Below are 25,658 nucleotides of genomic sequence, written 5' to 3'. Positions count from 1 at the left end.
AGCTATTCACAGTAACAGAAATTTTGACCCTCTCGTCTCCATCTGAGATTCTCCCAACAATGGTTGTATCAGCTGCAAATTTATAGATGCAATTTAAGCTATGCCTAGCCCCTGCAGTCATGGATATAGAGAGAGTAGAGCAGTGGGCTAAGCACCCATCCTTGAGATGTGCCAGTTTGTCCACCCTTCAGTATCCCTTATTACTTCCTCTCCTGCATAGTTTATCTACTCTTGCTTCTCTTTTACACTTTATACATTTGAAGAAACTTTTGGTATCCTTTTCAATGTTATTGGCTTCATATTCCATCTTAGCTGCAATGCACTGATGCAGCTAAGAAGAAGGCATGACAGCGACTACATTTCATTAGGAGTTTGAGGAGATTTGATATGTCACCAAAGACGCTCTCAAATTTCTACAGATCAACCATGGCGATATTCTAACTGGCTGCTTGGGGCTGCAGCACAGGATGGAAAGAAGCTGCAGAAAATTATGAACTTTGTCAGCTCCATTATGGGCACTAGCCTCTGTAGTTTCCAGGATATCTTCAAGGAGCAATGATGCCTCGAAGAGGCTGCATTCGTCCATCATTAAGGAGATGTTCTCTTCTCATTGCTTCCATCAGGAAGGAGATACAGGAGCCTGAAGGCACATAGTGATTCAGGAACAGCTTCTTCCCTTCTACCATCCAATTTCTGAATGGACTTTAAATTCCTGAGTCTCACTATCTCAATGGACTTGTCCTGGACCCATCATATTAAAAATTATTACAAAGAAAGCACAACAGCGCCTCTACTTCCTCAGGAGTCTGCGGAGGTTCAGCATGTCATTGAAAGCCTTGTCAAAATTCTATAGGTGTGTGTTGGAAAGTGTGCTGACTGGTTGTGTTATGGCATGGAGCAGGAACCCCAATGCCTTTGAGTAGAAAATCCTACAAAAGGTAGTGAACTTGGCCCAGTACATCTCAGGTAAAACTCTCCCAACCATTGAGCACATCTATGTGAAGCATTGCCACAGGAAAGCAACATCCATCATCAAATATTCTCACCACCCAGGCCACGCTCTTTTCTCACTGCTGCCATCAGGTAGAAGGTACAAGTGCCTCAGGACTCTCACCACCAGGTTCAGGAACAGTTACAACCCCTCAACCATCAGGCTCTTGAGCAAAAGAGGATAACTACACTCATTTAAGGACTCTGTTACATTGTTATTTCATGCTCAATATTTGTTACTATTTATATCTGTATTTGTACTGTTTACAGTTTACAGTTACTGTTCTATAGATTTTGCTAAGTATGCCTGCAGAAAAAATAAATTTAATTGAATGTATTTAATTTAACTACTTAATATATATACTTACTGTAATTCACATTTGTTATGTATTGCATTGTGCTGCTGGTGTAAAGACAGCAAATGTCTCAACGTACCCCAGTGATGTTAAACCTGATTCTGATTCCTTCTGTATGACATTTTTAGTTACCTTCTGTTGGTTTTTCAAAGCTTTCCACACATTTTTGCTCTATTATATGCCCTCTCTCAGGCTTCTTTGTTGGCTTTGACCTCTTGTCAGCCATGGTTGCGTTATCATGCCTTTAGAATACTACTTTTTTTTGGGGATGTATCTATCCTACGCCTTCCAAATTGCTCCAGAAACTCCAGCCATTATTGCTCTCCTTCATCCCTGATGGTGTTCCCTTCCAGTCAGTTTTGGCCAGCTCCCCTCGCGTGCCTCTGTAATTCCTTGTACTCTGCTGTAATACTGAAATATCTGACTTTAGCTTCTCCTCCTCAAATTTCAGGGTGAATCTGTACTCCTAGGATTTATATTTTAAAAATAAAATGAGCAGTGATCTCATGAAATATGCAACATTTGAAAATGAAACAGAATAGTACAGAACAAGACAGCACAGTACAGGTCCTTTAAACCACAAAGTTGTGCCACCTACTGCAAAGTCAATCTAATCCCTCCATCTCACATGGCCCTCCATTTTTCCTTCATTCATGTGCCTATCTAAGAGTTTCTTAAATGTCTTGAATGTACCACCACCCTGGCAGGGCGTTCTATGCACCCACCACTCTCTGTATGAAAACCCAGTTCTGACATCTCCCCCTATGCTTTTCTCCAGTCACCTGAAAATTACGCCCCCTTGTATTTGCCATTAACAAAACACCTTGGAGAAAAAATTCTCTGGCTATCCACTTGATATATATAAATTATTATCTCGTACAGCTCTATCAGCTCTCCTCTGATTTTCTCTCACTAGCTCACGCAACTTTTCCTCATTAGAAGTGCTGTCTAAATCCACGTAAGTCTCCTCTTCACCCTCCATAAAACTTCCTCATTCTTAGTGTAACTGACCAGAATTTTATAGAGTTGCAACATTACCTCGTGGCTCTTGAATTCAATCCCTGACTAATTATAGGCCAACACACCACATGTCTTCTTAATCACTCTGCCAACACACCACTCGCCTTCTTAAGCAACCTATCAACTTGTGACAAAACTGTATGAGACTTGAGAAGGAAGTGTGGAGATACCCACCCCCCCCAACTAAGGTGTCTAGAACCAGTACTAATGGTCTCAGAATAAGAGATTGGCCATTCAAGACCTAGATGAAAAGCATTGCCTTTTCATCTAGGTAGTAGTAACTGAAGTGTAGAAAATCAGTACAGATAAGAAAGCAGATTATACTGAAGACAGACAGTATTAAATGATCTTTGGATATTCAGCAGTCAAGGAACAGAAGAGCTAGGATAAGCTATTCTGCTCTGAAGCCTGTTCTGCTAGACACCATGTGTCCAAACAAATCATTGTAAGTTGATGTAGCACTGGAGGGTGACACAGGAGAAGGTTGGTTCTCCCATCTGCCTGCACTAATGTTATCTGATATTTGTTTCCCTTATCATTTCAAAGCCAAATTACAAATGCCTCCTGGTGTGAGAAGTTCATATTTTCTTGTTTGCGTTGAGGAGTTTAATGTTCGGGAAAATCCATTGGGTTTGACATACTAACAAAATAATTATATGTTAGTATAAAGGAAATATTCGTTTGGAATACTTGTACATTTCCAGTACAATGACAATGAACCAACCCATGAACAATACCTTGGTTTTTTTCCCCTCTATTTACACTACTTCAATATATTTCTTATTGTAATATATAATTTTGTTTTATTGTTACTGTATTGCAATGTACTGTTGCCACAAAGCTACAAATTTCACGACATACAGTACTGCGCAAAAGTCTCAGTCACATATAAAAATACCTATATACCTATGGTGACTAGGACTTGCACAGTATCTGTCAACGTGGAGCTGCGAGTGACTTTCCCAGCATAGGATGTGGGAGTAGTGAGGGCCGAGTGCTGGACAGGTGGCAGAGAAGGAGTGCCAGGGACGCACCCAACCCTGAGACACCAGGCAAGATCATTTGTCTCTCTGGTGCTTCCCACTCCCTCTCCTTTCCCCAACCATGATTCCCCTTTCTGTCCCCCTTCCCCACTCTCCGTCCACAATAGAGACCCATATCAGAATAGGTTTATCGTTACATATGGTATGAAATGTGTTTTATTACAGCAGCAGCAGTACAGTGCGATATGTACTGTGCCAAAGTTTAAGGCACCCTCGCTATATATATGTGCCAAAGACATTTTGCACAGTACTGTATGCCAGTGATATTAAACCTGTATTTGATTCTGATTTGGCTATGTTTAGGTATGGCTTATTCAGTAAACAATTCCTGCTATTAGCAATTTTGTGACTGTTTCCAGTTTAATTGAAGAATATACCATTACTCAGCCACACCAGTTCAGTTCAGTTTCAGTTTATTGTCATTTAGAAACCACAAATGCAATGCAGTTAAAAAATGAGACAACGTTCTCCAGAATTAAATCACAAAAGCACACGACAAAACAGACTACACCAGAAAATCCACATAATGTTTGGTAATCCCCAAATCCAGAGGCTGGAGAGGCTGCTGCATATTAATATCGCGCTACCATCTTAGCGCGTTCCCCGGTAAGGAGCTCCAAATCCACCAGACAAAACAAGACTACCCAGATACACCAAGTCAAGAGACCAACTCTTGACAACAAAACCAAACAAACCAAAAACTAAAGCTACAAGACCTACACAAAACCACATAGTTACATATTTTTATAGTTAACATATAGTTACAACAGTGCAGATAATACCATAATTGATTAAAAAAAACAGACCATGGGCACAGTAAAAAATAGTCCAAAGATGTTAAAAGACTATAAGTTCGAAAGAAACCATCACACAGTTTCCACAAGTCCTCAGGATCCCAATAGACTCGTCATCCCACGCAGGCGGCAGAAGGGAGTACCCCAGCTATGGACTTCCACAGCGCCAGACTCAGCCTTGCAGACACAGCATACAATGAAAGCTCCGTCTGAGCCAGCCTCGCAGATGCAGCACACAGTGAAAGTGCCCCGACTGCAGCGGACTCCGAGTCCGTTGAACCTCCAAGCCTCCGACCATCCCCTCGGGCACAGCCTCTCTGAGCACCATCCTCTGCCGAGCGCACTATGACACCCTCGCCAACAGCCACCGGCAACGCGACCCCGAGGTCTGGGGGCCTGTTCTCAGCAGCGACCCGGACCTCACAACAGCAGCAACAATGAAGAAGTCCTTCCTGGAGATTTCCAAATGTTCCTCCGTGCTCCCACGTCTGTTTTTCATCAGATTAGTATTGTGCACGGCACCCCACTTAACAAATAACAGATATCAGCTCCAGACTGGCCGCTGCAAACTGCATTGCGCTGCCATCTTGGTGCTCAAGACCATTTAGATAATGTGAGCTTTACTGGTCACTATTATTGTCCATCCAGAAGTTCCTTTTGGGAAAAAATGTTTTCTTTGAAATGCTTTGAACTTGACTAATTCACATGATGATTCAAGTTCCATGCGGCTTCATTGTAACAGATCCACTACAGAGCCAATTAAAGGTCAACCATTATTGCTGAAAATCTGGAGGCTAGATAGACCACACCAGACAGGAATGTCAGATATCTATTCCTAAAGTGATGTAAATGACCTTTTAGGGTAATAAAATATAGAAACATAGAAAACCTACAGCACAATACAAGCCCTTCGGCCGACGGTGCTGTGCCAAACGTACTTTAGAAATTACCTAGGGTTACTCATAGACCTCTATTTTTCTAAGCTCCATGTACCTATCCAGGAGTCTCTTAAAACATCCCAGCATATCCACCTCCACCACCGTCACCAGCAGCCCATTCCATGCACTCGCCACCCTCTGCATTTTCTGTACCTACTTCCAAGCACCTTAAAACTGTGCCCTCTCATGTTAGCCATTTCAGCCCTGGGAAAAAGCCTCTGACAGTATCCACATGATCAATTCCTCTGCTTATCTGATATACCTCTATCAGGTCACCTCTCATCCTCCACCGCTCCAAGGAGAAAAGGCTGAGTTCACTCTACCTATTCTCATAGGGCATGCTCCCCAATCCAGGCAACATCCTTGTAAATTTCCTCTGCAACCTTTCTATAGTTTCCACATCCTATTAATCTATTAGTTTTGCTAGTTTCACACTAGCAGTTTAATTGACTGTATTTAAATTCCCCTGCTCTCTTGGTAGAAGTTGAACATGTCTACAGATCACTTGTTTAGATCTCTGGGTTACCAATGCAGTAACATAACTACCATGTTTCTCCCTATATAATATGCCACCTCATATGCACATGTTTTAAGAAGCTTTTGGTATCAGCCTTCCAAGTTTTATAATCTTCAATTTAGTTTCCTCTGCTGAAATGATTTTTATGTTGTATCTTGGTTGTATGCACAGTTATTCAACTGCAGCTATTCTATGCAGTAAAATTGCTTTAACAGAAAGTTTTAACATGTCTGATTTTTTTTTCCTGTCTAGGCTCATCTGAAATTCCCAATAGATTATCCATATTCTCCACCAACCTTCAGATTTCTGACAAAAATGTGGCACCCAAATATTTATGAGGTAAGTTTCCATAAATTTATAATTTACCTTTTTGGAAGCATTTTAATATGTTATAACAGGAAATATTTGTATGTAGATGACACTTGTCATATCATGGAAATCCTAAAGAATTATTCACATTAAGTGAAATGTTAGTCTGTTCTCAAGGAAGACATCCCATTTGGCAGAGAGGCAGCCAGTGCAAATTCTTTAAAACATTGATTTGCTGATCAACTAACTTGCAAGTGGGAGTAGCTCTTTGAAATAATGACATCCATTTATGAGCGTAGATAGCGTGGCACAGTAGCATAGTAGTTAACGTATCGTTTTACAGTGCCAGTGACCTTGGTTCATCTCCCGCCACTGTCTATAAGGAGTTTGTATGTTCTGCCCGTGACGGTATGGTTTCTCTCTGGGTGCTCCAGTTTCCTCCCACATTACAAAGACGTACAGATTTGGGTTAGTAAATTGTAGTCAGACTGTGTTGGCTTCGGAAGCGTGGCAACACTTGCTTGTCCACAGCACATCCTCTTACTGTGGTCATTCAACACATTTTGCTTTATGTTTCAATGTTCATGTTAACAAATAAAGCTAATTTTCAATTTATTCCATAAGACCATAAGTTATGAGAGCAGAATTAAGCTATTTGGCCAATCGAGTCTGCTCTGCTCTGATCCATTTTTTTCCCTCAGCCCCAATCTCCTGTCTTCTGCCTGTATCCCTTCATGCCCTGACCATTCAAGAATCTATCAACCTCCGCCTTGAATATACGTACAGACTTGGCCTCCACAGCTGTCTGTGGCAAAGAATTCCACAGATTCACCACTTTCTGGCTAAAGAAATTCCTCCTCGACTGCATTCTAAAAGGATACCTTCTGTTCTGAGGCTGTGTCCTCCAGTCTTGGACTCCCCCAACATAGAAAACAACTTCTCTACATCCACTCTCTTGAGACCTTTGACATTCAATGGGTTTCACTGAGGTCACCCCTCATTCTTCTGAGCTCCCATTAGCAGAGGCCCAGAATCAGCAGACATTCCTCAAATGTGATTCAATCCCAGAGCCATTTTCATGAACCTCCTTTGAACCCTTTCCGGTTTCAGCACATCCTTTCTAAGATAAGGAACCCAAACCTTATAATACTCCAAGTGAGGCTTCACCAGTGCTTTATAAAGCCTCGACATTACAACCTTTTTATATTGGAGGAATAGAGGGTTATGGGCTGAGTGCGGGTCAATGGGACTAGGTGAGAGTAAGCATTCGGCACCGACTATAAGGGCTGAGATGGCCCGTTTCCGTGCTTTAATTGTTATATGGTTATATTCTAGTCCTCTTAAAATGAATGCTAACGTCACATTTGCTTTCCTCACCACCAACTCAACCTGCAAAATGACCTTTAGGGAATCCTGCACAAGCACTCCCAAGTCCCTTTGTGCTTTAGATTTTTGCATTTCCTCTCTCATTTAGAAAAAAGTTAACCCTTTCATTTCTTCTACCAAAGTGCAGAACCATACACTTCCTGACACAGTATTCCATCTGTCATTTCTTTGCCCATTCTCCTGACCTGTCCAAGTCCTTCTGTAGCCTCTTTACTTCCACAAAACTATCTGCTCTTCCACCTATCTTCACATCTTCTGCAAACTTTGCAACAAAGCCATCAATTCCATCATCCAGATCATTGACATATAGTGTAAAAAGGATCAGTCCCAACACCGACCCCTGTGAAACACCATTTGTCACCAGTAGCCAAACAGAAAAGGCTCCCTTTATTCTCACTCTTTGCCTTCTGCCAATCAGCCACTGCTTTGTCCATGCTAGAATCTTTCCTGTAATACCATGGGCTCATAGCTTGTTAAGCAGCCTCATGAGTGGCACCTTGTCAAAGGCCTTCTGAAAATCCAAGTACACAACATCATCTGACTCTTCTTTGTCGATCCTGCTTGTTGTTTCTTCAAAGAATACCAACAGATTGATCAGGCAAGATCTTCCTGTGAAGAAGCCATGCAGACTACGGCCTATTTTATTATATGCCCCCAAGTACCCTGAAACCACATTCTTAACAATTGACTCCAGCGACTTCCCAACCGCTGAGATCAGACTAACTGGCCTATAATTTACTTTCTTGTGCCTCTCTCCCTTCTCAAAGAGTGGAGTGACATTTGCAATTTTCCAGTCTTCTGTAACCATTCCAGAATCTAGGGATTCTTGAAAGATCATTACTAATGCTTCCACAATCTCTTAAGCCACCTTTTTTTCAGAATGGGGTGCACACCATCTGGTCCAGGTAATTGTCTACCTTCAGACTTCAGTTTTTCAGGAACCTTCTCCCTCATTTCACACAATTTATGACCTCTGACACCTGGAACTGATGCAAAATACTTATTCAGTTCATCTGCCATTTCCTTGTTCCCCATTAGTACCTCTCCAGCATCGTTTTCCGGCGGTCCGATATCTGCTCTTGCCTCTCCTTTACACTTCTTGTATCTGAAGAAATTTTTGGTATCCTCTTCAATATTATTGGCTAGCTTACATCTTTACCTTAATGACTTTATTTAGTTGCCTTCTGTTGGTATTTAAAAGCTTCCTAATCCTCGAATTTTCCACCAATTTTTGCTCTGTTATATGCCCTCTGTTTGGCTTTCATGTTAGTTTTGACTTTCCTTGTTAGTCATGGTTGTGTCAGCTTCCTCTTTGGGATGTATATATCTTGTGCCTTTCCAATTGCTTCCAGAAATTCCAGCCATTGGTGCTCACTGTCATCCCTTTTCTAGTCAATTTAGTCAACTCCTGTCTCATGCCTCTGTAACTTCCTCTACTGCACTGTAATACCGATACATCTGACTTCTCCTTCTCAAATTTCAGGGTGAATTCGATCATATTATGATCACTTGCCCCTAAGGGTTCTTTTACCTTGAGCTCTGTGATCAATTCTAGTTCATCACATAACACCTAGTCCAGAATAATTGATCACCTAATGGGCTCAACCACGAGCTGTCCTAAAAACCCATCTCATAGGAATTCTAGAAATTCCCCGTCTTGGAATCCAGCACCAACCAAATTTTCCCAGTCTGCCTGATATTGAAATCCCCCATCACTATTGTAACATTCCCCTTTTGGCATGCATTTTCTATCACGTGTTATAATTTGTGGACCACATCCTTACAAATTGTGGGGGGTCTGTATATAACTCCCATCAGGGTCTTTTTAACCCATTGCCATTCCTTAGTTCTAGCCACAGTGATTTAACACTTCCAACCCCATGTCACCTCTTTCTAATGATATGATTTAAATTTTTACCAACAGAGCAACACCACCCCTTCTGCCTGTCCTTCCAATACAAAATGCATCCTTGGACGTTAAGCTCCTAGCTATAGTCTTCCATCAGCCATGATTCTGTGATATCTTCAACATCATACTTGCCAATCTGTAACTGCTACAAGTTCATCGACCTTCTATATACTGCGCGCATTCAAATATATTCTGTATTGGCATTCTGTATTCACCCGTTTCAAATGTGTTGATTATTCAGAATGCATCTACCACAGTGCAGCTTCTCACCAGTTCTGCATTGATTGTGTCTGTTTAGAATTTTTAGTTTGAATATCTAGAACGTGACCTGAGCCCAAAGGTCTATAGCTGATGATCAAACTGTCACCTCTTTTGGTCAGTCTGAAAGCCAGAGTGTCTTCTCCCACAACTCTAATGTAGCTTCATAGTTCATCAGTGGCATCACATCTCTCCATTTTCAGTTCTATCTGCCACCAGCCTACCGTGTCCTTCAGGGTAGTTTCACCTTCGTCATTATTGTAAACCAAAATAAACTCCAAATGCAGCACATACGAATTTCAAAACAGAATCTCTCAAAAGGTCAGGCAGCATAGGTGGAAATGGAAACAGGTATCATTTCAGGACAAAGACACTTTATCAGAACGAATTTGAAGTTGCAGAGCAAGTCAGCAAAAGGTGGACAGGACGAAGGAAATGAATGTCTCTGATACGTGAAGCTTGATACATGAGTGAAGCTTTCTGAGAATGCAGAGTTGGAGAGGGGTTCTTAACAGTGTGGAGGAACAGAGGGATCTTGGATCTCACATCCACAGATCTCTCAGTTGTAGCATAAGTTGATATTGTTGTTAAGGTGTATGGTGTGCTGGCTTTCATTAGTCAGAGGATTGAGTTCAAGAGTCACAAGGTAATGTTGCAGCTTTATAAAACCCTGATTGGACCATATTTAGAATATTTGTTCAGTTCTGGTGTCTCATAGTAGGAAGGATATGGAAGCTTTAGAGAGGGTGCAGAAGAGGTTTACCAAGATGCTGACTGGGTTAGAGAGCATGTCTTATGAGGATCGGGTGAGCAACCTAGGGCTCTTCTCTTTGGAGCGGAAGAGAAGTGACCTGGTAGAGGTGTACAAGATAAGAGGCATAGATCAAGTTGTTAGACAGAGAGTTTTTCCTAGAGCGGAAATGGCTTGTATGAGAGGGCATAATTTTAAGCGGCTGGAGGAAAATATGAGTGGAGGGTGTGTTGTCAGAGGTACGTTTTGTTTTATACAGAATGGTGGTTGCATGAAATGCCTTCCCAGGGATGGTGGTAGAAGCAGATACGTTAGGGGCACTTAAGAAACTTTTAGATAGGCACATGTATGGTAGAAAAATGCAGATCTCTGTAGGAGGAAAGGATTAAATTGATTTTGGAGCAGGTTAAAAGGTTGGCACAACATTGTAGGCTGAAGAGCCTGTATTGTGCTGTAATGTTCTATGTTCTTCTATGAGTAAGTAAGAGGTTGTGACCATCTCTGAAATTTGGCTAAAGGATAGCTGCCATTGGGAGCTGAATGTCCAAGGATATACGGTGTATTAGAAAGATAGATTAGTAGGCAGAGGGGATGGTGTGGCCCTTTGTATAAGAAATAATATTAAATCATTAGAAAGGGATGACATAGGATCAGAAGGTGTAGAGTCTCTATGGGTTGAGTTAAGAAATGGCAAGGGTAAAAGGACCCTAATGGCAGTTGTATACAGGCCTCCAAACAGCAGCCAGGATGTGGATTACAAATTACAGCAGGAGGTAGAAGAGGCATGTCAGAAGGGCAATGTTATGATAATTGTTGGGGATTTTAACATGAAAGTGGATTGGGAAACGCAGGACATTACTGGACCCCAAGAGAGAGAATTTGTAGAATGTCTAAGGGATGGTTTTTTAGAACAGCTTGCTGTTAAGCCCACTAGGGGATCAGCTGTGCTGGATTGTGTGTTGTGCAATGATCTGGAGGTGATAAGAGAGCTGAAGGTTAAGGAACCCTTAGGAAACAGTAGTCACAATATGATCGCGTTCACTTTGAAATTTGAGAAGGAGAAACTAAATTCCAATGTGTCAGTATTTCAGTGGAATAAAGGAAATTACAATAGCATGAGAGAAGAACTGGCCAAGCCTGACTGGAAAGAGACACTGGCAGGAAGGACAGCAGAGCAGAAATGGCTGGAGTTCCTGTGGAAAATGAGGGAAGTGCAAGATAGATATATTCCAAATAAGAAATTTTTGAAAGGAAGAAGGATATTACCATATCTGACAAGTGAAGTCAGAGCCAAAGTAAAAGCAAAAGAGAGGGGCATACAATGAAGCGAAAGCTCGTGGGAAGATAGAGGATTGGGAAGCTTTTAAAAACTTGCAGAAGGAAACTAAGAAGGAAAAGATGGATTATGAAAGGAAGCTGGTGACTAATATCAAAGATACTAAAAGCTTTTTTAAGTATTTAAAGACCAATAGAAAATGATACTGGAGATATTGTAATGGAATTGCAGAGATGGCAGAGGAACTGAATGCATATTTTGCATCAGTCTTCACACTGGAAGACATCTGTAGTATACCGGACATTAAAGAGTGTCAGGGAATTGAAGTTTGTGCAGTGAAAATTATGACCAAGAAGATGCTTAGGAATCTTAAAGGTCTGAGGGTGGATAAATTTCCTGGACCTGATGAAATGCACCCTCGGGTTCTGAAGGAGGTAGCTGGAGAGATTGCAGAGGCATTAACAATGATCTTTCAAGAACCGATGGATTCTGGCATTGTATCAGATGACTGGAAAATTGCAAATGTTACTCTGCTACTTAAGAAGAGTGGGAGGCAGCAGAAAGGAAACTATAGACCCGTTAGCCTGACATCAGTGGTTGGGAAGTTGTTGGAATCAATAGTTAGAGATGAGATTACGGAGTACCTGGAGGCACATGACGTGATAGGCCAAAGTCAGCATGGTTTCCTGAAAGGAAATTCCTGCCTGACTAACCTACTGCAATTTTTTGAGGAAATTACAAGCAGGGTAGTCAAAGGAGATTCAATGGATGTGGTGTACTTGGATGCTCAGAACGTCTTTGACAAGGTGCTGTACAGGAGTTTGCTTAGCAAGATAAGAGCCCATGGAATTACAGGGAAGTTACTAGCGTGGGTGGAGCATTGGTTGGTGGGCAGAAAGCAGAGAGTGAGAATAAAGGGATCCTATTCTGGCTGGCTACTGGTTACCAGCGGTCACTGTTGGGACTGCTGCTTTTTATGATGTATGTCAATGATTTGGAATATGGGATTAATGGATTTGTGGTTAAATTTGCTGATGATACAAAGATGGGTGGAGGAGTGGGTAGTGTTGAACAAACAGAGAGCCTGCAGAGAGACTTAGATAGTTTAGGAGAATGGGTAAAGAAGTGGCAAATGAAATACAATGTTGGAAAGTGTATGTCATGTATTTTGGTGGAAGAAATAAAAACTATTATTTAGGGAGAGAATTCAAAATGCAGAGATGCAACGGGACTTGGGAGTGCTTGTGCAGGATACCCTTAAGGTTAACCTCCAGGTTGAGTCGGTGCTGAAGAAGGAGAATGCAATGTTGGCATTCATTTCCAGAGGTATAGAATATAAGAGCAGGGATGTGATGTTGAGGCTCTAAAGGTACTCGTGAGATCACATTTGGAGTATTATGTGCAGTTTTGGGCTCCTTATTTTAGAAAGGATATACTGACATTGGAGAGGGTTCAGAGAAGATTCACAAAAATGATTTCAGGAATGAAAGAGTTACTGTATGAGGAACATCTGGCAGCTCTTGGGCTGTATTCCCTGGACTTCAGGAGAATTAGGGGGGATCTCATAGAAACATTCTGAATATTAAAATGCCTGAACAGATTAGATACGGCAAAACTATTTCCCATGGTAGGGGAGTCTAGGACAAGAGGGCATGACTTCAGGATTGAAGGATATCCATTTAGAACAGAGATACGGAGAAATTACTTTAGTCAGAGGGTGGTAAATCTGTGGAATTTGTTGCCACAAGTGGCTGTGGAGGCCAAGTCATTAGGTGCATTAAAGCAGAGATAAATAGGTTCGTGATTAGCCAGGGTATGAAAGGGTTATGGGGAGAAGGCAGGGGAGTTGGGATGACTGGAAGAATTGGATCAGCCATGATTGAATGGCGGGACAGACTCAGTGGGCCGAATGGCATATTTCTGCTCCTGTATCTTATGGTCTTATGAGTAATAACTGGGTCAGTGTAGATGAACGGCCTACAACAGTGCTGGCCTGTTCCAACACGCACCAAAAAAGGCAATTGCCTGAAGCTGTAGTCAGGAAGGCTGCCATATGGCCAGAAAGAAGAAGTAATTCTGTTCCTCAGGCTTCCACTGGGCCTCATAGTAACAGAGGAGGAGGTGACATACAGGGAGGTCTCAGAGGAAATGAGAATGGGGCATTAAAGGGGCAAGCACTTAGAAGATTAGTGTTGCCACATGGACTCAATCATGTGTTCCACAATACAATCATGTACTGTAGGTTTTTCCAATGTAGAGGAGAACATATTATCAAAATGGGTGGAGAGAGTGATGTTTGTTGGTGATGGAAGACAGAATAAGGAGTTGCGAAGGAGCAATCCCTTCAGAATGTTGAGAAGGGCAGGGAGGATATGCCTGTAACCTTTGAAACTTCACTAAGATATTCCACACCCACTAAGGATTCACATTGAGGAGTAAGTTAAAATGCAGATCCTCCTTGTGTGGGTGGGAGAGAGGGAGGAAAGGAGCTTGTTATGCTGTTGTTTTGTCGCTTGCTGTGTTCTGTTCTGATTTGTGCTGTCTTTTCGGGCACCGTGAGCATACAATGTTGGTGCCGGAATGTGTGCTGACTCTTGCGTGCTGCCCCGAGCACATCCTTGGGTGTGTTGGCCATTAACACAAATGACACAAATGTACATCAGTTGCATTTCTGATCCTGTGTATCCTGTGATCTATTCAGTGTTCACAATATGATCACCTCCGCATTAGAGAAACCAAATGCAGATTGGGGCAGCTGAAATCGAGCTTGTTCCCTGCCACTTCCATTCTCCAGTGCGCTCACTTGCTACGCTTTATAGTTTGAGCAACAGCACCTCATCATCCTTCCAGGTAGATTGTAGCATTCAGGACTTGAAGGTTTAACTCATTTATTCTGCAGCAAGTGAATGAAAGAATAATCATCAGGACCTTAGAATCTGGAGGAAAAATTGCATCAGGGAAGGGGATGAAAAAGCTGAGGGGAGATTTAAGGTGTGTAAGTCGGGAGATAATTCCCTTAGGTGGAGGTCACAGGCATTTTTATTTATTTAGAGATAGCACGGAACAGGCCCTTCCAGCCTAACAAGCTATGTCACTCAAAAACCCAGCTATTTAACTCCTAGTCTAATCACAGGAAAATTTACAATGATTAACCTACTAACCAGTATGTCTTTAGGCTGTGGGATAAAACTAGAGCACCAGGAGAAGCTGATGCGGTTATCGGGAGAACTCTTAACACCCCGAGCTGTAGTAGCATCACAGTAACCAGTTGCCTGCTGTGGCGTCTCTGTAAAATTTAATGGGAAAAGGAAACTAAAAGTGACATAAGGAAAAGTTTTTTTTATGCAGCATATGTTCAGAACTGCCTTCAGATGTGGCAAAGCTGAATTCCATGTGACTTCAAGGAGTTAAATAAATGGCAAGGAAGAATTCGCAAGTCTTTGGGAAGGGGCCAGGGAGGACGGTTTGTTAAGATTAGTACTGTCTTCTCAGGAGCTGTGGAGGTTGAGGGGTCATATGATAGAGGTTTATAAGATTATAAGAGGCATATAGTTGATAAAGCAGACAGTATCTTTTTCTCAGGGTTGAAATGCCTAATACCAGAGGGGATGCTTTAGGTTTCAATAGGTACATTTAATGTCAGAGAAATGGATACAATATACATCCTGAAATTCTTCTTTGCAAACATCCATGAAAACAGAGGAGTGCTCCAAAGAATGAATGACAATTAAATGTTAGAACCACGAAGCTCCCCCCCCCCACACATAAGCAGTAGCAAAGCGACGACCCCCCCCCCCCCACCCACCAGCAAAAAAGATTCTGCACCCTCCACTGAGCACTCAAGCATTCAGCAAAGTATCAGTAAGGACACTCACTTGCAGTGCCCCAAAGACTACTTGTTCACCTGGTAATTCAACATACCACAGGCGCTCTCTCTCCCTAATAAGTGAAAAAGAGGTGTCCCAGTTTCACAGCAAGAGGGAAGACATAACAAAGTAACTCGGCGATTGATGGTATTAAAAGTCTGTTGTGTTGCTTTTTCCGAGTTCTGTGCCCAATGATCTCGGATCTCTGGGCACACAGCCAGCAGCCAGTTTGCTGCTTTCGATCTTCCATGTACTCCCACGACACACCAGTTTTCTGCGGCGGCACCGACCTCAAATCCACCCGCCTCTTGAGCCACAAAAATCTGCCACCCTGAAGGCACACTAGTCTTTCAGGCCGCGTGCTTGGCATATCAAAAAGCGGCCAGTCGTGAGGCCCTGAGAGCAGGTCCCATTCCCGCAAAGTACCGAAGTCAGCGTGTAACTCCAGGACGGGGTCTTCCAAAAAAAAACCTGAAAAGGTGAAGAAGAGATATTAAAGATAGAAATAGAGCTGTTTCTGAAGATGCAAGCAAAGGATTCCTTGTTAGGCACCATCATCCTAAGCTCTGCCCTCCTTTAAATGTGAGCATGATAATCTTCAAGGAGATGTGAGAGGCAGGTTTTCACACAGAGAGTGGTGGGTGCCTGGGATGAGGGCAGAGGCAGACACAATAAGGATATGTAAGAGCCATTTAGATAGGCAGATGAATGTGAGGAAAATGAAAGGATATGGATATTATGTAGGCATAAGGAATTAATTTAGTTAGTTGTTAGATTTCTAGTTTATTTGGTTTATCACAACATTGTGGCCTGAATAGCCTTTTGCTATGCTGTACTGTTCAGGTAAGTTGTGATGGGCTGAATAATGACTTCCTGTGCTGTAACCACTTTATGAATTAGAGGTTATTATTTGTCTAGTCTGAGCAGAAACTGTGAATCTAAGATATCTGAATTTGTTGTAATGTCTTGATCTTGAAATTTAATTTTGAAGGAAGTAAAGGGTGCCAAAATTCTAACAAGTCATTGAGTTAATAAATGGAAATGATAAAAACAACATATCCACTCCAAAGCTGAAATGCTCAGACTTGTATTGTTGTTTGAAGTGCTACTGTGACCAGAAATTCTTCTGCTTTTAGAATGGAGATGTTTGCATTTCAATCCTCCACCCACCCATAGATGATCCCCAGAGTGGTGAACTCCCTTCTGAAAGGTGGAATCCAACTCAAAACGTGAGGTATGTTTCACTCGATTGCTAGGAACTTACCGTTCATTAGGTTAGTGTTAGTGTTTCATACACACGATGTAGTTCAGTGGTTTTCCAATGGAATGAAGTGCAATTGTGAGAATAAAAGACAAAAATGTTAGTCAAAATGCAAGATTAAATAAATAGTTTTGAGCTGGTGTTTAAAACCGTCAACAGAGTCTGTTTTCATAGTTTTCAATGTTGTGCCGAACATGTCCCTACCTTAGAAATTACTAGGCTTACCTATAGCCCTCTATTTTTGTAAGCTCCATGTACCTATCCAACAGTCTCTTTAAAGTCCCTATCATATCTGCTTCCACCACCGTTGCCAGCAGCCCATTCCACACACTCACCACTCACTGAGTAAAAAACTTACCCCTGACATCTCCTCTGTACCTACTCCCCAGCACCTTAAACCTGTGTCCTCTTGTGGCAACCATGTCAGCCCTGGGGAAAAAGCCTCTGACTATCCACACGATCAATGCCTCTCATCATCTTATATACCTCTGTCAGGTCACCTTTCATCCTCTGTCGCTCCAAGGAGAAAAGGCCGAGTTCACTCAACCTATTCTCATAAGGCATGCTCCCCAATCCAGGCAACATCCTTGTAAATCTCCTCTGCACCCTTTCTATTGCTTCCAGATCCTTCCTGTAGTGAGGCGACCAGAACTGAGCACAGTACTCCAAGTGGATTCTGACCAGGGTCCTATATAGCTCAATATTACCTCTCGGCTCCTAAATTCAATTCCATGATTGATGAAGGTCAATACACCGTACGCCTTCTTAACCACAGAGTCAACCTGTTCAGCTGCTTTGAGTGTCCTATGGACTCGGACCCCAAGATCCCTCTGATCCTCCACACTGCCAAGAGTCTTACCATTAATACTATATTCTGCCATTATAGTTGACCTACCAAAATGAACCACTTCACACTTCCAGGTGAGGCGACACTTCACCTGTGAATCGGCTGGTGTGGTATACTGCGTCCGGTGCGGCCTTTTATATATTGGTGAGACCGGATGCAGACTGGGAGACCGTTTCACTGAACACCTACGCTCTGTCTGCCAGAGAAAGCAGGATCTCCCAGTGGCCACACATTTTAATTCCACATCTCATTCCCATTCTGATATATCTATCCATGGCCTCCTCTACTGTCAAGATGAAGCCACACTCTGGTTGGAATAACAACACCTTATATACTGGCTGGGTAGCCTCCAACCTGATGGCATGAACATTGACTTCTCTAACTTCCGTTAATGCCCCTTCTCCTCTTCTTACCCCATCCCTGATATATTTAGCTTTTTCCCCCCTCCTCTTTTTTCTCTCTTTCTGCCCATCACTGCCTGTTCTCCATCTCCCTCTAGTGCTCCCCTCCCCCTTTCTTTCTCCCTCGGCCTCCCGTCCCATGATCCTTTCCCTTCTCTAGCTCTGTGTCCCTTTTGCCAATCACCTTTCCAGCTCTCAGCTTCATCTCACCACCTCCGGACTTCCATCATTTCACATTTTCCCCTCCCCCTGCTACTTTCAAATCTCTTACTATTTTTCCTTTCAGTTAGTCCTGACGAAGGGTCTCGGCCCGAAATGTCAACAGCGCTTCTACCTATAGATGCTGCGTTCCACCAGCATTTTGTGTGTGTCACTTCACACTTATCTGGGTTGAACTCTATCTGCCACTTCTCAGCCCAGTTTTGTATCCTATCAATGTCCCGCTGTAACCTCTGACAGCCCTCCACACTATCCACAACGCCTCCAACCTTTGTGTCATCAGCAAGCTTGCTAACCCATCCCTCCACTTCCTCATCCAGGTCATTTATAAAAATCACGAAGAGGAAGGGTCCCAGAGCAGATCCCTGAGGCACTCCACTGGTGACCGACCTCCATGCAGAATATGACCCGTCTACAACCACTCTTTACCTTCTATGGGCAAGCCAGTTCTGCATCCACAAAGCGATGTCCCCTTGGTTCCCATGCTTCCTTACTTTCTCAATAAGACTTGCATGGGGTACCTTATCAAATGCCTTGCTGAAATCCATATACACTACATCTACCACTCTTCCTTCATCAATATGTTTAGTCACATCCTCAAAGAATTCAATCAGGCTCGTAAGGCATGACCTGCCCTTGACAAAGCCATGCTGACTATTCCCAATCATATTTAACCTCTCTAAATGTTCATAAATCCTGCCTCTCAGGATCTTCTCCATCAACTTACCAACCACTGAAGTAAGACTCACTGTTCTATAATTTCCTGGGCTATCTCTACTCCCTTTCTTGAATAAAGAAACAACATCCGCAACCCTCCAATCCTCTGGAACCTCACCCATCCCCATTGATGATGCAAAGATCATTGCCAGAGGCTCAGCAATCTCCTTCCTCGCCTCCCAGAGTAAACTGGGGTATATCTCATCCGGTCCCTTTCCTTGTAGTTTTAGGTGTTAAATTCCAATTTTGGAGCATAGTTCAAAAAAGCTGATCTGCCAGTTATCTTTTGAGGGAGATTGTTTGAATTTAAGAGACTGGTGGAAGAAGACCTGAGAGTCAGGCAGGATTTTAAAACAAAAGCGATTCTGTGATGGACTCTGGTCCCAAACCATTGTGAGCTTTAAAAACAGAGGACATATCAGTGGAAGTTCATAATTGGGTATCTAATTCAGCACATCAACCTTGACAAAAGATCCTGGGTGAAGAAACAGCACTATAATCTCTTCAACTGATTGGATTGAAGAATCCTACTGAAGAACATGGGCAGTAAAAGTGTTTTAAAAATGGTGATACTGTTTGCAGCAACCATTGTGTACAAAGCAAAATAAAAATTGGAACATGATAAAGTATGAAAACATAATTAAATCTAGAATATAGACTTCCTTAAGGAATATGACTTGGCACTTGTAAAGTTATCTTCTCAGGGCTGGAGAAGATATTCAGTAGATAACCTTTATCAAATAGTCAAATCTTGATTGCACTAGCCCTAATCTTTCCTTTCATGCTTAGTATTGGATTATTAGATTAAGTTCATGTGATACCAGTGATCTCTGTGCATTTTCCATCAGTAAGCATTGCAACAGTTCAGCCTGGGGTGGAGCAATGACATAACATCTATGTTATGCACACATATGCACCCTGCACACTCTGAGACACCAGGAAACAGGAAAACAGAAGCAGAAGTGCACCCTTCGAGTCTGCTCCCCATTCAATGTGATCATAGCTAATCCTCTTTGTTCTGGCATTTTTCCTGTAGTCCTCGCTATGTCTTGTGTCTGGGATCTACACATCCTCTCCTCAAATCTATCCATTGCCTTTCGAATCATAGAATCATGGAGATAGATGACAGAAACCGCGATTCAACCCTTCAGGTTGGCACTGACTGTCACCCATCCCCGCCAATAAGATCATTAAACATAGGAGCAGGATTAGGCCATTCGGCCCTTTGTCTGCTCTGCCTTTTCATTATGGCTGATCCATTTTTCCTGTCAACCCCATTCTCCTGCCTTCTCACCATAACGTTTCATGCCCTGACTAATCAAGAACCTATCAACCTATGCCTTAAGTACACCCAGTGACCGTGGCAATGAATTTCACCACCGTCTGGCTAAATAAACATCCCTCTATTATGAGGCTGTGTTCTCTACTCCTGGACTCCCCTGCTATAGGAAACATCCTCTCCACATCACTCTATCAAGACCTTTCAACATTTGATAGGTTTCAGTGAGATTTCACCCCACCTCCCCAATTCTTCTAAATTCTAGCAAGTATAGGCCCAGAGCCATCAAATGCTCTTCATATGATAACCATTTCATTCCCAGAATCATAAATCTCCTCTGAATCCTCTCCAATGTCAGCATATCTTTTCTTTGATAACAGGCACTTTTTTTAAGGGAAACAGGAGGGGAAACATCTTCACTCAGAGGTCGTGAGAGTTTAGAATGAATGCCTGCTCAAGTGGTTCATAAGAGCTGAATTTCACTGATTAAGAGAAGTTTGGATAGGTACATAGATGGTAGGGTTTATGGAGAGCTGTGGACCCAATGCAAGTCAATGTGAATAGGCAGTTTAAATGGTTTGCCATGAACTAGATGGGCCAAAGGGGCTGTTTCTGTGCTGTACTCTCTGACTCTCAATATTACAAGTGAGGCCTCACCAGTGCCGTATAAAGTCTCAACATTATATCCTTGCTTTTATATTCTAGGCCTCGAAATGAATGCTGACATTGCATTTGCCCTTCTTGCCACCTGCAAATTAACCAAATTAATCTTTAGAGAATCCTGCATGAGGACTTTTTCCTCCAACCCTGCTGAAGGGTCTCTGCCTGAAACGTCGACTTTTTTTCCACAGATGCTGCCTGGCCTACTGAGTTCCTCCAGCATTTTGTGTGTGCCTTGCTTGGATTTCCAGCATCTGCAAATTTTCTCTTGTTTGAAAACTTGCAAGGCCCTTTGCTTCTTGGATTTTCGAATTCTCTCCCTATTCAAAATAAAGCCTACACTTTTGAAAGTGCATGACTATACACTTCCCAACACTATTCCATCTGCCACTTCGACTATTTCTCTGTCTGTCCCTCTGCAGTCTCCCTGCTTCCTCAACACCACCTACCCCTCAACCTATCTTCATATCATCCACAAACTTTGCCTGAAAACTATCAATTCTGTCATCCAATTCATTGATACATAATGTAAAAAGAAACAGTCCCAACACTGAGCCCTGCGGAACACCAGAAGCAAACCAGAATAAGCCCCCTTTATTCCAACTTTTTGCCTCCTGCCAATCTGCTATCCATGCTAGCATCTTTGCTGTAAAGTATGGGCCCTTGTTAAAAAGCCTTATGTGTGGCACCTTGTTAAAGGCCTTCTGAAATTTAAGTAAACAACATCCACTGACTCTCCTTTGTTTATCTTGCCTGTTATTCCCTGAAAGAATTCCAGCGGATTTATCAGGCAAGATTTCCCCATAAGGAAACCATGCCAATGTTGGCCTAATTTATCATGCACCTCCAAGTACCCCCAAAACTACATTCTTAATACTGGACTCTAACATCTTCCAACCACTAAAGTCAGGATAACTAGCCAATAATTTCCTTTCTTGTGTTTCCCTTCCTTCTGAAAGAGTGGAGTGACATTTGCAATTTTCCAGTCCTCCAGAACCATTCCAGAATGTAGTGATTCTTGAAAGATCATTACTAATGCCTCCACAATCTCTACAGCCACCTCTTTCAGAACTCTGGGATATACACCATCTGGTTCAGGTGATTTATCTATCTTCAGACTTTTCTGCTTCTCAAGAAACTTCTCCCTAGTAATGGCAACTGCACTCACTTCTACCCCTGACACTCTCGAACCTCTGGCATACTGCTAGTGTTCCACAGTGAAGACTGATGCAAAATACTTATTTAATTTGTCTCCCCTTTCTTTGTCCCTCATTACTGCCTCTCTCGCATTGTTTTCCAGCAGTCTTGTATCTACTATCATCTCTCTTATACACTTTATGTATCTAAAAAATCTTCTGGTATCCTCTTTGTCTAGCTTGCCTTCATATTTTTTCTTCTCTCTCCATATGTCTTTTTTAGTTGCCTTCCATTGGTTTTTAAAAGCTTCTCAATCCTCTAATTTCCCACTAATTTTTGCTTATTTTTGTCTTTTTTGCTTTAATATTGTCGTCGGCTTCCCTTGCAGCCATAGTTGTATCATCCTGCCTTTAGAACACTAGTGTCCCCTTTTAGTCAACTTTGGCCAGCTCCTCTCTCATGCTTCTATAATTCCCTTTACTCCATTGTAATACTGATATATCTGACTTTAGTTTCTGCTTTTCAAACTGCAGGGTAAATTTATTCTTTATATGACCACCAAGAGTTCCTGTATCTTAAGCTCCCTAATCAAATCTGCGTTGTTATGTAACACCCAATCCAGAATTGCCATTCTCCTAGTAGGCTCAACTACAAGCTGCTCTAAAAAGCCATCTCATAAGCATTCTGCAAATTCTCTTTCTTGGGATCCAGCATCAACCTGATTTTGCCAATCTCCCTGCATATTGAAACCTCCCCATGACTATTTTAACATTGCCCTTTTGACATGCATTTTCTGTCTTGTAATTTGTAGCCCACGTCCTGGCCATGTTCAGAGTTATGTAGGTAACTCCTTTAGCATCTTTTTACCCTTTGCAGTTTCTTAACTCTACCCATAAGGAGTCTACATCTTCCAGTCCCTTGTTACCTGTGCCTACCTACATGTTTGTCCTTTTGATACAATGTGTGTCCTTGGATGTTAAGCTCCTAACTATGATTCTTTCAACCACAACTCAGTGATGGCCACAACATCATACCTGCCAATCTAACTGCACCACAAGATCATCTCCCTTGTTCTGTATACAGGTTTCCCCCGCTATCCGAAGATAGAGTGTTCCTATGAAACCATTTGTAAACCGAAATGTCATAAAGCAAAGAAGCAATTACCATTTATTAATATAGGAAAAATTTGTGAGCGTTTTCAGACCCCAAAAATAACCTACGAAATCATGCCAAATAACACATAAAACCTAAAATAACAGTAACATATAGTAAAAGCAGGAATGATATGATAAATACACAGCCTATATAAAGTAGAAATACTTTTCTGCAATCATTGCAGCGCTGTCTAGCGTAGCGAAAATCTCACTACTTAGTGCTACTAGCATAGCGGAAGCAGTCCTGTACCAAATAACAAATCATACCAAATACCACATAAAAATACACAGCCTATATAAAGTAGAAATAATGTACGTACAATGTAATTTCACTTACCGGAATCAGGAAGACAGCGAGAAAACTGATGATGGTGTGTGAATCGTTGGGAGGTTGGGGTGTACGGAACACAACGGGAAGTGTTTTCTTATCAAAGCCTTTAAGTGCCCTCAGATTTTTTGAATAGTACACTAGTAGAGGCTTAAGGACAGCATCACCAGTGGCGTTAAACATAGGCATTAGGGTAAACCTGGCCTTCGATTCCTTGTGTCCCTTAGCCTGCTTTTCTTCTATCGAAATAAATGTCTTGTTCAGAACTTTTCAGCAGCTTCAGTATCAGCCGAAGCACTCACTCCAGTAAACGTTAAGCTACAAAGCTGCCCTTGCCTCAGAAACTGATCAAACCACCCATGACTACCTTTAAATTCCACTTTCGCAACACTTCCATCACCATCGTCCAGTGCTTTCTGTTTCAGCTTATTAAAAAGACTGACTGATTTCTCCTTAAGTATAACTTAACGGAACACCACACTTTGTACACCCATCAATCCACTCAAGCAGTAGACTTTCCATTTTATCCATTATTGGATGCCGACTAAGAGAGTCCACTTTGCTACGAGCAGAACCAACAGTAACATCGGCAGCTTTCAAGAGTCTTAGTCTCTGCGTATAAATAGTGCGAACGGTTCAACACACGGACAATGTCCTTACTTCATTCACCACGATCGAAACGTTGAATGTCTAGTTTTACACTAAGTGTAACACTCTTGGGCTTTTCTGATACCTTAGAACTAATCTTGCTAACAGATGTACAAAATAAATTGACATAAAGCACAGATGCTCACAGGCACATGTTTAAGCAATGGCGGCTAGAATGCAGTTCCGGGGAAGGAGCTGCCTTTTCTCGTAACAGTGAAAATACCTTCTGTTAGCAAAAACCGGTAACTAATGTAGTTCTTTCATAACAGTGAGGTGTCGTAAAGAGAACATTTGAAAAACGGGCCACCTGTACTGCTATTCAAGTACCTGTTATTCAAGTACAACATCTTCAGTCCTCTATTCGTCACCGTTTTTGAGTTTGTCCCCATGTTACACTGCAACTCATCCCACTGACTGCAATTTTGTCTGATCATCTGCCTACCCTTCCTCACAGTCTCACTACACATTGCATCCACTTCTATACTAAATGCCCTATCCTCATCCCTGTCACTGCAGTTCCCATTGCCCTGTCATATTAGTTTAACCCTACATTAATACCCCTTAAAAAAAAAATCCCCACATTTTCAATAGCTCCCTCAGATTCTAGCACTTACCTACTTTCTAGGGGAAAATTACAGTGGTAAATAAACTTACCAGCCCACATCTTTGACGTTTGGAGAGGAAACTCACACAGTCACAGTGAACTTAACAAATTCCACACAGCAGTGAAGATCAGGATTGTACCCATGTCTCTACCTGCTGTGCCACTCTCACAAACTGTGCACTTTCTGCATGAAGCAATTTCTCCTTATTCCTGAATATATTCTGAGACAGTGACCCCATGACTCTGGACCTCCCCAGCCAATGTAAATACCCTCTCTGTATCCAGCATAGCAAATCCTGTCAGATCCCTTATGTTTAATAAGATTCTTCCTAACTCAAGCAAACAGGTCCAGTTAACCCAATCTCTCTTGAAGTCACAGTCCTGCCATCTTAAGAGCCATTCTGATGAATCGGAGTTGCCATTTAGGGAAATGTAACAGTATCCTCAAGTAGGAAGACTAGAACTGCACATGGTACTCCAGGTATGCTTTCTTCGTGAGCCTTTCTGTCAATTTTAACTCATAGTCATGGCGATGCTAATACAGGATGGTGCTCATTCATAAATAATTAGGTTGTAAATACACAAAATGTGCTGTAAATGTTATACAAAATAACTCGTTTTGTTTTAACCAAATTTTCCAGGACAATTCTTTTAAGTGTCATCTCTTTATTGAATGAACCAAACACATTCTCACCAGCAAACGTGGATGCTTCAGTGATGTTCAGAAAATGGAGGGACAGCAAAGGGAAAGATAAAGAATATGCTGAAATTATCAGGTATGAAATTGAGATGCCTGTTCTTGTTCAACACGATTTAAAGCTTAACCTCTGTGCCCAGGGTTTGTATCTCAGTGACTGAATCTTAACCTAGTGATATTTTGTTGAAGGACTTGAAGGATTGATCTTGTCCAGGTACAGAATTGGTGTTAAGTGCTTGGCATGCTCAAAGGTCTTGAGGTGGATAAGTCACCTGGACCAGATGGACTACATC

General features: G+C 42.0%; 1 protein-coding gene across 2 annotated transcripts in view; it reads left to right on the top strand.

The window, feature by feature from the left end:
* Positions 1-25,658, top strand: part of ube2r2 (ubiquitin-conjugating enzyme E2R 2) — a 101,410-nt gene that overhangs the window by 71,021 nt on the left and 4,731 nt on the right. For both annotated transcript variants that reach the window (XM_073064214.1, XM_073064215.1), the window contains 3 exons: positions 5,911-5,997; positions 16,550-16,647; positions 25,310-25,444. In XM_073064214.1, coding sequence (XP_072920315.1) covers positions 5,911-5,997; positions 16,550-16,647; positions 25,310-25,444 — 320 coding nt within the window. The remainder of the gene's footprint in view (positions 1-5,910; positions 5,998-16,549; positions 16,648-25,309; positions 25,445-25,658) is intronic.

Source organism: Hemitrygon akajei, chromosome 13 (genome assembly GCF_048418815.1).
Source record: "Hemitrygon akajei chromosome 13, sHemAka1.3, whole genome shotgun sequence".
Lineage (NCBI taxonomy): Eukaryota > Metazoa > Chordata > Chondrichthyes > Myliobatiformes > Dasyatidae > Hemitrygon > Hemitrygon akajei.
This window is presented reverse-complemented; position numbering and strand designations above follow the sequence as displayed.